The following is a 14,168-nucleotide window of genomic DNA, read 5'->3' as shown; positions in this document are numbered from 1 at the left end:
ATCCAGATCGGGATGAACTAGATGCCCTCCTTGCACAAGGCCACTGCCACAATAATCTTGGTGAAAGTCTGCAACACCATGGCTAAACCAAAAGGAAGCACAAACTGATAGTGCTTTCCCAAAATCACAAAGTGAAGGAATCGCTGATGGAAGGCCCGAATCAGAACATGCAGGTATGCCTCCGTCAGATCAAGAGAAGTCAGAAAATTCCTCAGGCTGAATGGCCAGAATGACGGATATCAGAGTTTCCATGTGAAAAGATGGATCCCAAAGCATCCTGTTGATCCCTTTCAAATCCAAGATGGGTCGAAACAGCACCACAAAGTAAATGGAGTACCTGCCTGTACGAAACTGAGGCGGCACTGGGACTACCACTTTGCAGTCTAGCAACTTTAGCAGCATCTGCCGAAAAGCCTGCTTCTTCCAAGCTGCCCAACAATGAGGCCGGGAAAGGCAAGGCAAGGCAAGGGCCGGGAAAAAACTCTAGAGCATACCGTCCCAAATCACCTCTGGGACTCACTGATCTGTTGTGATCTCAGTCCACCCCCAGTATAATTCCTGCAACCAGGCTCCCACTGAAACAAAGAGGGGGGGGGGAAAGACCTGCAACAAATCACTGGCCCACACGGGTGGAGGAAGCGCCACCGGTGGAATCATGACCCCCTAAGTACTGCATGCGCTGAAAGAAACGTCCTCTGGAAGGAAGATAGGCCACACCCCAGCCAGGGTGGTACCGACAAAAATCACACAAATGCCCATGAGCACCACCACCCTGCGACGCCTGGTGAGGACAGTCCTCTGGAAGCCATGACACCTTAGAGTCACTCAAGGCCTGAACAAGCTTTTATCCAACTCCTCTCCAAAACGGAAGGAGCTTCTAAAAGGAAAATTTACTGAGCTTAGCCTTCTAAGCCGCATCCACAGGGTATGTCAAGTGGCCACTCTGAGGGCCATGGACTTGGCAGATGCCTGCAAAAGATCAGACATGGCATTCAAGAGATAAGCACCAAACTCAGTCTTAGCCACCTCCTGATCCATCAAGGACCAGTCATCAGAGTCCTGGTCCAGGACATGCTCAAACCACCAGAAACAAGCCCGGGCTACCAAACCACCACAAATTGCCACCTGGAAAGCTAAGGAAGCCACATCAAAGATTTGCTTAAGAAGAAACTCCATCTTACGAACCTGGGAGTCTCAAGGCCAAGCCGCCTTTAACCGGCACCGTATGTCAATGCATGATAGCTGAGACCATCAACTTAAAGGTATCCCTATCCTCATCAGGAATGGGATAGAGCCTGGTCATGAACTACATCCCGAATATCCTGATGCATAGGAAAAGAATGGGAGGCTAATCGGAACCCCTGAAACAGGGGGTTCACCACACGCGGGGGGAGGGAGGAGAGGTTCCATTTGTTTCCTCCAAAGAAACCTGAAGAATAAGCTCCTGCAGCTCTTCCCGGTGAAAAATGCGCACCACCGACGCATCCTCACCAACCGGCTCCTCAGAAAAACAGATGCCTTCATCATCCCTCCCCCCCCACCGAGAGGATCTTGGGGATCCAACAAAGGATGAAAACATGTCTGCAAATAAAAAAAGTCCTCATCCCACAAAACCCATGGCCGCTTGGACGAAGATGGGAGGAGGATTGGGTAGGAGCAGACAATGAGTGGGCTGAATAGGCAGATGTGGAAGGCAAAAGTCCCTCCCCCCCAAAAAAAAAAACAAACTAGAGCCCTCTGGGGAAGAAAAAGGACCCCCCAGTAAGCTTTATACATGGCTAAAACAAATTCAGGAGCAAACCCCGCCACCCCCCACCCCTGGTGGCAAAGCAGCACTCACTGCAGAAGCAGGAGAAACATTAAAAACCTGTTCCTGTCTCTCTAAGACAGGAGGAAGGGTTACCTGAGGCCCCAGGCAAAATGTCGGAGCTTCCTGCCAAAACAGATGAAAAGCCCGCTGGAAAAAAAAATCTCCTCCCGAGGTCTATAGCAGCAAAGAGGTCTGAACAGACCCAGCCACTAAAGCAGGAGAGCCGGCTGCAACAGCTACAAGTATAAGGGAGTCTCCAGCACTATCGGCGGTAAGGGAAACCTTATTTCTCTGTCGGCGGCTGGAGAAAACCCTGTGTGGGCGGTAGGGGAAGCCCTTGTTTCCCCACTGCCAGCAGTTGACAAGAGGTACACGAGCAAAGGAGAACCCCTCTCACTGGCACCCAAAGCTGACAAGGATTTCCCTTCATGGCAGCCAGAGCACTTTGTGCACACGCCAGCCAAAACAATCGCACGTCTGGAGCACAATGAGCACTTTTTAAGCTTGTTAAATATGTTCATTGCGAAAACCGCCAGGAGGAAAACCAAAAGTGCCAGTTAGCAATAAAAACCAGACCAACATTGCCTCAGGATGTTAAAAATTTTTTTTTTTTTTTTTTTAAATTATATATACAACTTTAGTGAACAATTGAGCAGACCCCCAATGGCTCTCAAAGCTATATGCCTTACCTGAAATGTGGCAAGGCTTACAGCTGAGGCACCTCTAAGGTAAAAGATTTTGAGGAGATGGGGGAGGGACTCGACCAGTAGAGTGTGGCACCCCCGAGGCCGGATGAACATCTGAAAGGGTCTCCCCCCAAAGCTCAATCCAGCACCCACAAACAGGGATAAGGTGGCTACTAATCCAATCCAACAGGCTCTACACTAACCAAAGGAAAGACTTCATAGGCTTACCACCTACACCTGCTGGAAACTGAGAACAGACTGATTGTAGATGGGACTGCACAGCCCACATATACTACAGCCAAAAGTCAATGTCTCAGTCTCCACCTGCTGGCAGAAGAGACTAAACCCATCCATGCTGGTCTGGAAGGACGCTAAAGAAGGGTGAAATTTTCGAGGACAAATAATCTGTATATATTTTTGTTTAAAAAGCTTTTCTTTGACATTTACCAGGAATGCAGTCCATTGTACAGAAGTCAGTTAAGCTTATACTTCTTGTGACCCTGGCAAGCCACTTAATCCTTCAGTGCCCACCACTCTGAATGCCAGTTTTGAAATGCCAAAGCCACAAAAAGGCAATATATGAGTCTACAGTCCCTTTTCCCTTATACATTATTGCTGATCTCAGAACTTCCTATAATAAGCCTCCATTGGGACAGGTTCCCAACCCCTCACTCCAATCTGAGTTTTAGTCTATACATACCTTGGCTAGCCGTGCTCTCTTGATTAAGTCATTAAGCTTGCGAAGTGCAGCATTCCTGGGAAGTGACTGGATGTCACGGAACAGGTCCTGCTCCTCTGCCTCAAAGAGCTTGCGATTATCAGGAATGAGGAGGGGATGGGACCAGAAGGAACCAATGTAGACCCGCACCACTTCAGGAGTATTTATTATTTTGCCCAGGGACCACATCAAAGCCCCATAGACTCGCATGAGCTGCTGTGTCTCAATCTGATCTGCCTTGTTCAGTACTACCCTGATCTTGTCCTCATGATTCTTCAGTGCTTTGATCACCTCCGAGAACTCGTCTGAGATGTCCAGCTTGTGAGCATCAAAAAGCAGGATAATGCGGTCCACACGCTCTGCAAACCATTCCAGTACTGCTGCAAAGTCATAACCTAGAAGGGGGAAAGAAAGAAGTGAGTGAAGCATCAGTACCAGGAAAAAACCCCAAAACAAACCTCTAACAGGTGCTTACATTTTTAAAAAACCCTACTGGCACAAAGATCATTTGAACTACCTAGTCAGCCCATTGGAAGATTAGGTTCTTACTTTTGATAATCTTCATTCTGTAAATCTATGGAAGAATCTGTACAGTAGGTGTTCAATCTGTACCCATGAACCGCCACACACACTGTTCTCTGCTCCTTCTACTTAGTAGAGAAACACAGAGCCCCCTATAGTTGAGTCCAAAAGCAACAAACATCACTGGAACAAAGCATGCAAAGGGGGCACAGGGAACTTCCCCACACACATATTATTCTGCTCTGCAAAATAATAGAACAATTAATAATAGGAAACGTGAAAAACAGGTATGAATATGGCAGCAATATGAACCAACCTGAGTGCAACGAGCATGAATTCACAAATGTAGTATGATTCTGCTGGTTGGAAAATAATTAGGCCTGAAAGGAAAAAACATTTGAGGCAGAAAAGGCAATACAGAAGATATAGGGTAGACCATATAGACTCCTCTGTGGATTTACAGAATAAAGATGATCAAATGTGAGAACCTAATCTTCCATTCTGTTATATTCACTCTGGAATCTGTATAGTAGGTGACATACCAAAGCAAAGGCAACATTTAGGGTAAGACAGAAGAGCCTGCCCGCAAAACTGAGGCTCCAAAAATGGCATAAGACCAAGCCACCATGTCTACTCTGTAGAACCTCATGATGGTAGGAAAGGAGGACCAAGTAGCCACTCTACAGATTTTGGCCAGAGGAACCATTCAAAACTCCGCCCATGAAGCTGTGACATCCCTGGTTAAATGAGCTTTGAGAGAAACTGGAGGCTGCTTACCACAGGTGATGTAAGTCGATGAAATGGCCAAGCGGATCCATCTGGCAATAGAGACTTTGAATGCTGGCCGACCCCACCTGGATTGACTAGTCAGGACAAGCATATGGTCAGAAAGTTGGAAGTCATTGGTCCTACGTAGTGAATTAAGACTTTCTGCACATCCAGTCTTCGCAATATATGATCCTTCCACTCCAATCCCGTTGGACGAAAAGTTGTGAGACAAACCTCTAGTTGATGTGGAAATGCGAAATCACTTTCAGAAGAAAGGAAGGAACTGTACAGAGGGAAACCCCGGCCTTCGTGATCCGGAGAAAGGGCCCTCTGTAAGAAAGCCTGTAGTTCAAATATATTCCTTGCAGAAACAATTGCCATCAGGAACACAGTCTTGATCGTAAGATCCAGGAGGGAGGCCATCCTTAAAGCAGTTCAAAAGGAGCTTCAACACAACAAGGCACTTCAACACATCGAGATTTCACATAGGAAAAGGCTGATTCACGTATGCCACTACCGTGGCGTTTGTCAGAAAACACCCTTACCGCTTTTTCTTCCAGGGTATTTTGAAGAGCTCTTAACATCAGCCATATGGCTCAAAGCTCTAGATGGTTGATTGACCAACCCTTTTGATAGGGCGTCCACTGGCCCTAGATGGAATGGTCTCCAATAATGAGCTCCTCGGCCGAAAAGATTGGCATTGGTCATGAGAGTAATCCACTCCATGATTTGAAGGGGGCATGCTCTCTCCCTGAATCTACCAATGCAGGCTGCTCTGGGCTATCTCCGTTCAAGGGAGTAGCATCTGAATGGACCGACGCTGAAGGGATCACCAAGACAGGAGACACTCTTCTAGAGTTTCAAGTTTATTAAAAATTTGATATACCGACTTATCAGTATTCAAGGCAGTTTTACAAAGTTAAAAATACAGGGGAAACATTAAAATGATTAATACATCAAAACCTACAACAGACAAATATGAAGCATTTAATAGAAACAATGACTGGCTGGTATGAGGGGAGAAGGGGAGGAACTACAACATTTGGACAGAAAAGAACAAAAATGGAAAAAATGAAAGGCAGGTAAAACAGAAAGACCAGCTTAACTGTAGCATAACTGTAAAATATCCTTAAAAGAACGATCAAAATTCAAAAACAACTTTGAACAGGAATTTTTTAGGCTAGATTTGAAAGTGTCTAAGGATGTAATCTCTCAAGTTATTGGGAGCCGAGTTCCAAAGTAGAGAATGACACGGTGGCTGGTGACCGTGGGTAACCCGCCAAAACGCCGCCGTCCGATCGCCACCTGAGCATCTATCTTCCTGCCCCTTACCTTCACAGCAGGCAATTTCTCTAAATTTGCTTTCTACAAGCAGCCGGAGCATTGAAATCACATCAGTTGCATCAGAGACGACCTTTCCTGCAGCCACACACAACTTCAATGTCCTGGCTGCTTGTAGGAAGCAAATTTAGAGAAATTGCCTGCTGTGAAGGTAAGGGGCAGAGAGGGAGGAAAGATGGGGTGGAGAGGAACAGACGCTGAAGGGAACTGGGGAAGGTGGGGTGGGGAGGAACAGACGCTGAAGGGAAATGAGGAAGAGAGAGATTCCACACTATGGGGGGAGCGGAGGGAAGAAGATGGGTGCCAGATCAATTGGGGGGTAGGGGGGATGGAAGGGAAAGGCACATTATCCCAGGACAAGCAGGCAGCATATTCTTGACTGATGGGTGATGGCACCGACGGAGCCCCGGTACGGACAATTTTAGAGTGATTGCACTCTAAAAACTTGGAAAGTTCTGGTAGGCCGCACCGCGCACGCGCGAGTGCCTTCCCGCCCGACAGAGGCGCGCGGTCCCCAGTTTCTTAGTTTCCGCGGAGCTAAGAAGACGCGTTTCTCTCAACGGCCGTTGTGAGAAAATCTTTTTGACTTCCCGCTCGCGTAAACTTTTAAAGGAAATATTGTTTCCTTCCTTTTTTCTTTATTTTCTTTCTTTAAAAAAAAACCAAAAAAAACATTTGTTTTTCTTTTCTTCTTTTTTCGGATTCGCCCCGGTGGGGCCTTTAGCCACCATCGAAGCCTCGGCCTTCGATTTGGCTGAAGCCGTTTTTACATTCATGCCCCCTCAACCCGGGTTTAAGAAGTGCCAGCGGTGTGCACGACTAATTTCATTCACTGACCCACATAATTGGTGTCTACAGTGTCTTGGTCCCGACCATCGAGCTTCTACCTGCACCCGCTGTGTGACTCTAAAAAAGCGAACTCTGAAAAATCATGAAATCCAACAGAGATTGCTTTTTGGTGCCGAGATGTCTGACTCTACGACACCGGCACCAACATCGGCTCCGGCACAGTCGGCACCCACCTCATCGACGCCACGCGATACCGCATCGGCGTCGACTGCTTCAGGTAAGCCGGCTAAGAAGCCTTCCCCGTTGGAGCGTCCTCCGGTCTCGGTGGCAGCGAGCCCAATCCTGCCGACTTCGAGGCGCCCACAGAAGCGCTCCGCCCCAATAGAGGTGAGCCCATCGACATCGGGTTCCTCATCCTCGGGGCGTAGAGCAGCACCGCAGGTACCACAGAAGAAAAAGGCGGTACCGGTGCCTTCACTCGAAGAACGTATAGCTGCTGTTCTGCAAGTACAGCTTAAGGAACAGTTGCAACACCTTCTTCCTTCACTCTTGGCACCGAGCCTTCCGGTCCCGGTCTGGTCTGAGCCACCGGTACCGACAGTGGAACGCCCTATTTTATTGGCTTCCACTTTGTCGGTACCAGTTCAATCTGCTTCCTCGGTCTCCATGCCAGTTCTTGCACCGGAGCCGAGAGCTCACCATCAGGCTGTACAGACTTCGGCTCCAGTGCATCCAGTAACATCTCCCGGTACCGAGTCGATCAGGTCAGGGAAATCGCTTCGCAAATCTCGTCACCTAGAACCCTCCACACCAGAATCTCGGGACCGGAGTTTTCAAGTTCGAGATCCTGATTTGTGGGGTGATTCAGAAGATCCTCTTCTTTCTGAAGGGGAATGCTCTTCTGGTGACGAGGACCCTTCTGCTTTGGGACCTTCCTCTAGACCAGATGTGTCCTCTTTTTCTTCTTTTTTGAAGGAGATGTGTGATTCTCTCTCCATCCCCTTGGAGGCTGAGTCAAAGAAATCCAAAGCTTTTCTAGATGCACTGGATTTTGACCAGCCTCCAAAGGAATACCTTAAGTTACCTCTCCATGACCAACCCACCAAAAACCCACAGTCCCGGTCCTGCAAAAATATGAGCTCCACCCTCCCTGCAGTTCGCTAGGAAAATCAACTGCTTTTACACCTAAGCAACAGCAGGACCAGCCACCACTACCAAGAGCCCTTTGCCCCGATCCAGCCAGGCATGTGAGCTCCTCCCTCTGCAGTCCATTGGAGAGATCAATCTACCTGCTTTTAAATATCAGCAACAGTGGGAAATCAACTGCTTTTTACACCTCAGCAGCAGTGGAACTATCCGCAACTACCAAGAGCCCACAGATTCAATCCAGCCAAGAGTTTGAGCTCCACCTCCCCCTGCAGTACACTAGGAAGATCAACTGTTTTTTACACCTAAGCAGCAACAGGACCAGCCACCACTACCGAGAGCCCTTTGCCCTGATCCAGCCAGACAAGTAAGCTCTTCCCCAGCATTCCGTTGGAAAAATCAATATGCTTGCTTTTAAATATCATCAGAAGTAGGAGATCAACTGCTTTTACACCCAAGCAGCACCAAGACCAGCCGCCACTATCGAGAGCCTTTGTCCCAATCCAGCCAGACGTGTGTGCTCTTCACCATACAATTTGTTGGAGAGATCAATCTGCCTGCTTTTAAATATCAGCAGCATTGGGAAAACAACTGCTTTTACACCTAAGCAGCAGCGGGTCCATCCGCAACCACCAAGAACCCACAGACCCGATCCTGCCAGGAGCGTGAACTCCTCCCCCTGCAGTCCATTGGAGAGATCAATCTGCCTGCTTTTAAATATCAGCAGCAGTGGAGATCAACTGCTTTTACATCTAAGCAGCAATGAGACCAGCCACAACCACCGAGAGCACTCAGACCCGATCCTACCAAGAGTGTGAACTCTTCCCCCCCTGCAATCCGCTAAGAAGATCGACTGTCGGTTCCGGGCGGCTTTCCCGCAGAGGAGAGAATCCTGCATTCACCGTGGACCTCATCTGGGGCAGCCTCCTTGGAGCGGCTGGGGCACGGGCAATGTGTCTGGGAGGGAATGCATGGATGGGAGAACATCGCAGGGGAGGAGACATAGGCATCCTGGGACTGTCGGCCAGAAGAAGCCCTTTCTGGATACGTCAATCGCTCCTCCTAAACTTACTTGCTCCACTTCATCACTGACGCTGACCTATTCTGCTTCTATTCCTTTCTTTCCTCTCTTCAACCTTCCAAAGTATTTAGATCAATGCTGTCTTTTTAAAATGTTTATTTTATTTTTATTTTTCCTCTAACTCTACTTTTCACTTCACTATTACCCTCCAGGTACTTTAGTTAGATTGTGAGCCTTCGGGACAGTAAGGGAATTTTCCAAGTACCTTTCTTATTTCTAATCTTAATGTATATTTTCTGTAAACCGCTTAGAACCTAACGGATGTAGCGGTATATAAGAAATAAATTACATTACATTACATCTTGAGAGAGACCTTTTATAAAAATTTAGAATCTCCTTTAACTGTACCTGGAGCTCCCCGTAAGTTGGACTCTTTGTATAAGGTCATTCCCATTCCTGGGTTTGATAAACCCCAATTACCTCATGAGTCCCTTTTAGTTGAGTCCACACTCAAAAAGTCTAAGGGGGCTAGTGTGTATGCTTCAGTCCCTCCTGGCAGAGAGGGTAAATCCATGGACAAATTTGGAAAACGGCTGTACCAGAATGCGATGTTGGCCAACCGGTCAGGAAATTACGCATTTCATTTCTCATTTTATTTAAAACAGCTTATACAAAATCTGACTGTTTTCGAAAAATATCTCCCCGACCGGAAGAAATCTGCTTTTCACCAAATTTGTTCCTCCCTTTTGCAGCTTCGTAAGTTCATGGTCAGATCAATTTATGACACTTTTGAACTGACCTCCAGAGCCACAGCTATGTCAGTAGCCATGCGACGGCTAGCCTGGCTTCGAGTTTCCGAACTCGATGTCAATCATCAGGACAGGCTAGCCAACGCACCTTGTTTGGGGGATGAGCTATTTGGAGATTCCATGGATTCCACTACTCAAAAGCTATCGGCTCATGAAACACGGTGGGACACTCTTCTTAAAACTAAGAAGGCAACTCCACCTACCAGGCCTTTTCGTCAACACTCGGCCTACCAACGAAGATTCGTGGCCCGTCCTCTGCCACAGAATACACAACAGCCTAGACGTCAGAGACAACAAAGACCAGCTGCTAGACAGGCTCAGCAACAGCAGCAGGTGAAACCTCCTCCTTCACAAAAACCTACTCAACCCTTTTGACTTGGTTCTCCAGAACATAGCCAGTCTCGTTCCTTCTACCCAACTTCCACAGCCTATAGGGGGACGCCTTACTTACTTCATCAGCCGTTGGGAATTCATCACGTCGGATCAGTGGGTCCTCAACATCATCCGACACGGCTACTCTCTCAACTTTCAGACACTTCCTGCCCAAAGTCTGCCAAGAGAGTCTGCTTTGAACACTCCTCAGGTTTCACTCCTTCTTCAGGAGGTTCAATCCCTCCTCCTTCTGAACGCCATAGAGGAAGTTCCTCTAGATCAAAAGGGGCAGGGATTCTACTCCTGTTATTTCCTAGTTCCCAAAAAAACAGGAGATCTCAGACCCATCCTAGATCTTCGCGATCTCAACAAATGCTTGGTCAAAGAGAAATTCAGAATGCTCTCTTTAGCCACTCTTTACCCTCTTCTCAATCAAGGCGACTGGCTATGTTCCCTCGATCTCAAAGAAGCATACACTCATATACCGGTCAACCCGACCTTCAGACAGTATCTCCGCTTCATGATCAATCATCGTCATTACCAATACAAGGTGCTGCCCTCTCCATTGGTGTTCACCAAATGTCTCATTGTGGTGGCTGCCTTTCTACGCTCTCACCACCTTCAAGTCTTTCCTTATCTGGACGATTGGTTAATCAAGGCCAATTCATCTCAAACAGTGCTCCTGGCCACCAACCAAACCATCCTGTTTCTACAGCTTCTGGGGTTCGAGATCAATCTACCCAAATCTCATCTCATCCCCACTCAGAGACTTCAATTCATTGGAGCGGTACTGGACACAGTCCTCATGAGAGCATTCCTGCCATCCAACCGTCTTCAAACTCTTCAATCTCTATGTCAACAGGTGCTTCCACAGCGTTCCATCTCTGCCAAGCAAATGATGATACTCTTGGGTCACATGGCATCCACAGTCCATGTCACACCCCTCGCACGTCTTCACCTGCACACTCCTCAATGGACCCTTGCTACCCAGTGGTCCCAAGCGACGGATCCTTGCTCACGACACATATCTGTCACATCATCTCTTCGTCAGTCTCTACAATGGTGGTTGATATCCTCAAATCTCTCCAGAGGTCTTCTGCTCCATCTACCTCCTCATCAACTAGTCATCACCACCGACGCCTCCCCTTATGCCTGGGGAGCTCATTTGAACGAGTTCCAAACTCAAGGCCTTTGGACAGCCCAGGAAAAGAAGCATCACATCAATTTCCTGGAACTCAGAGCAATGTTTTATGCCCTCAAGGCTTTCCAACATCTTCTCTTTCCTCAAGTTCTCCTGCTGTGCACAGACAATCAAGTTGCGATGTACTACATCAACAAGCAGGGTGGGACGGGCTCTCGCCTCTTGTGCCAGGAAGCCCAGAAGATCTGGACTTGGGCCATAAATCACCATCTGTTCCTGAAAGCTATCTACATTCAGGGAGAAAAGAATTCCTTAGCGGACAAGCTCAGCAGAATTCTCCAGCCTCACGAGTGGACACTCGATCCTTTCACTCTACAGTCCATCTTCGCTCAATGGGGCACTCCTCAGATAGACCTCTTTGCAGCTCCTCACAATCACCAGCTGCCCCTATTCTGCTCCAGACTCTACTCTCCTCACCGTCTGGCAGCGGATGCATTTCTCCTCAACTGGTCCAATCTGTTCCTGTACGCTTTCCCTCCTCTGCCTCTCATGTTGAGAACCTTGTTCAAGCTCAAGAGGGAACGAGCCACCATGATTCTGATTGCTCCGAGGTGGCCCAGGCAACATTGGTTCTCCCTTCTACTTCAACTCAGTTCCAGGGAACCTTTTCTTCTTCCACTGTTTCCTTCTCTGCTTACACAGCATCAGGAGACCCTTCTACATCCCAACCTCCAGTCTCTGCACCTGACAGCTTGGTATCTCTCGGGCTGACTTCTCATGATACTCTTTTGTCTCAGCCCGTTCGTTCCATTCTAGATGCCTCCAGGAAACCAGCCACTCTGCAATGTTACCATCAGAAGTGGACAAGATTTTCTTCCTGGTGTCTTCTTCACCATCTTGATCCCACTTCCCTGGCAGTGGAGACATTGTTGGATTATTTGCTTTCTTTGTCTGACTCTGGCCTTAACTCTTCTTCCATCAGAGTCCATCTCAGTGCCATTGCTGCCTTTCATGAGCCAGTTCATGGAAAACTTCTCTCAGCTCATCCCCTGGTGTCCAGGTTTATGCGGGGTCTTTTCAATGTGAAACCACCTCTTAAAGCCCCTCCTGTTATCTGGGATCTCAATGTGGTTCTTTCCGCCTTAATGAAGCCTCCTTTTGAACCTTTGGCTACCACTCCTTTCAAGTTTCTCACTTGGAAGGTACTTTTCCTTATTGCCCTTACCTCTGCCAGGAGGGTCAGTGAGCTACATGCACTAGTTGCAGATCCACCTTTCACGGTCTTTCATCATGACAAGGTGGTTCTGCGTACACATCCAAAGTTTCTCCCTAAGGTTGTTTCTGAATTCCATCTCAACCAATCCATTGTTCTGCCTGTCTTCTTTCCGAAACCTCATTCTCATTCTGGGGAACAGGCTCTACATACTTTGGATTGTAAGAGGGCTCTAGCTTACTATCTAGAGCGTACGAAACCCCACAGATCAGTTCCCCAACTCTTTCTGTCCTTTGATCCGAATAAATTGGGACGTCCTGTTTCTAAACGTACGTTGTCTAATTGGCTGGCAGCGTGCATTTCATTCTGTTATGCTCAGATCGGACTGACACTGGAAGGTTCTGTCACGGCCCATAGAGTCCGAGCGATGGCAGCATCTGTAGCTTTCCTCCGTTCCACTCCTATTGAGGAAATCTGCAAGGCTGCTACTTGGTCCTCAGTTCATACTTTTACATCTCATTATTGTCTGGATGCATTCTCCAGACGGGATGGACACTTTGGCCAATCTGTTTTGCAAAATTTGTTTTCCTAATGGCCAACCTTCCCTCCATCCCTCTTTTTGTTAGCTTGGAGGTCACCCATCAGTCAAGAATATGCTGCCTGCTTGTCCTGGGATAAAGCACAGTTACTTACCGTAACAGGTGTTATCCAGGGACAGCAGGCAAATATTCTTGCGTCCCTCCCACCTCCCCGGGTTGGCTTCTTAGCTGGCTTATCCTAACTGGGGACCGCGCGCCTCTGTCGGGCGGGAAGGCACTCGCACGTGCGCGGTGCGGCCTACCAGAACTTTCCAAGTTCTTAGAGTGCAATCACTCTAAAATTGTCCGTACCGGGGCTCCGTCGGTGCTGTCACCCATCAGTCAAGAATATCTGCCTGCTGTCCCTGGATAACACCTGTTACGGTAAGTAACTGTGCTATAACAGAGCATATGGAAGAGACAGAGAAGGCAGACAGTGGATGGAAGGAAATGAATGAGAATATGAGGAAAGCAGAAACCAGAGAACAAAGGTAGAAAAAAAATATATTTATTTATTTATTTTTTTGCTTTAGGATAAAGTAGTATATTAGTTGTGTTGATAAAGATGTATAAACAAAGCTCTGCCAACTTTCTCTAGGTTCAGCAGCCAGAACTTTGATTTATAAGGAAGGAATAAGCTAAATATTGCAGTACTGAGGCTTGTACAGATGCTGCAGGGTCAGTGGTCGCGGGGACGGGGACATTTTTTCCCCATGTTATTCTCTATTCCAATTTTATAAATTGTATTTCTCCTTTTACCTACTTGTTTCAGTTTGTATTAATAGAACATAATGATTAGTCTGTATAATAGTCTTATTTGTATTTGTCATCCCTGGCTTTTACAATTATGTAATACGCTTTGAAATATTGGATATTGCGTAAAATCAAAATTTAATAAACTTGAAACGATAATTCTCATGGTATTAATGTGTCTTAGTGAGGTTTATTGAGAGCAAGTTTTGGTTAGAAGATCGGAGAGAACGCTGAGAAGAATGTGGAATTAAGAATCTGTTAATAAATTCTGGCTGACCAGTGACTCTAGTTTCGAAGGTCCCAATAGCAGAATCTTGTATGTTATTCTGTTAACCCAATGGGCTTTAATCAGTAGAGGGGTGACAAGGTCAAACTTTCTTGCGCTGGATATGATTTTTATGGAAGTATTCCAGACAATTTGCAAGCTTCTGATTTCTTTCTTGGTGATTCCTTTGTATAGGGCGTTACTATAGTCCAGACATGAGATAACTAACGAATGAA

The 14,168-nt window shown here is 47.1% G+C and overlaps 1 protein-coding gene across 1 annotated transcript in view; it reads right to left on the bottom strand.

Moving 5' to 3' along the window:
• Positions 1 to 14,168, bottom strand: part of EHD1 (EH domain containing 1) — a 76,753-nt gene that overhangs the window by 37,976 nt on the left and 24,609 nt on the right. The window contains exon 3 of the mRNA XM_033956324.1: positions 3,197 to 3,609. Coding sequence (XP_033812215.1) covers positions 3,197 to 3,609 — 413 coding nt within the window. The remainder of the gene's footprint in view (positions 1 to 3,196; positions 3,610 to 14,168) is intronic.

The sequence above is a fragment of the Geotrypetes seraphini genome, chromosome 8 (genome assembly GCF_902459505.1).
Source record: "Geotrypetes seraphini chromosome 8, aGeoSer1.1, whole genome shotgun sequence".
NCBI classification, from domain to species: Eukaryota; Metazoa; Chordata; class Amphibia; order Gymnophiona; family Dermophiidae; genus Geotrypetes; species Geotrypetes seraphini.
Note: the sequence above shows the minus strand (reverse complement) of the source record. Positions and strands in the feature narration are given on the sequence as shown.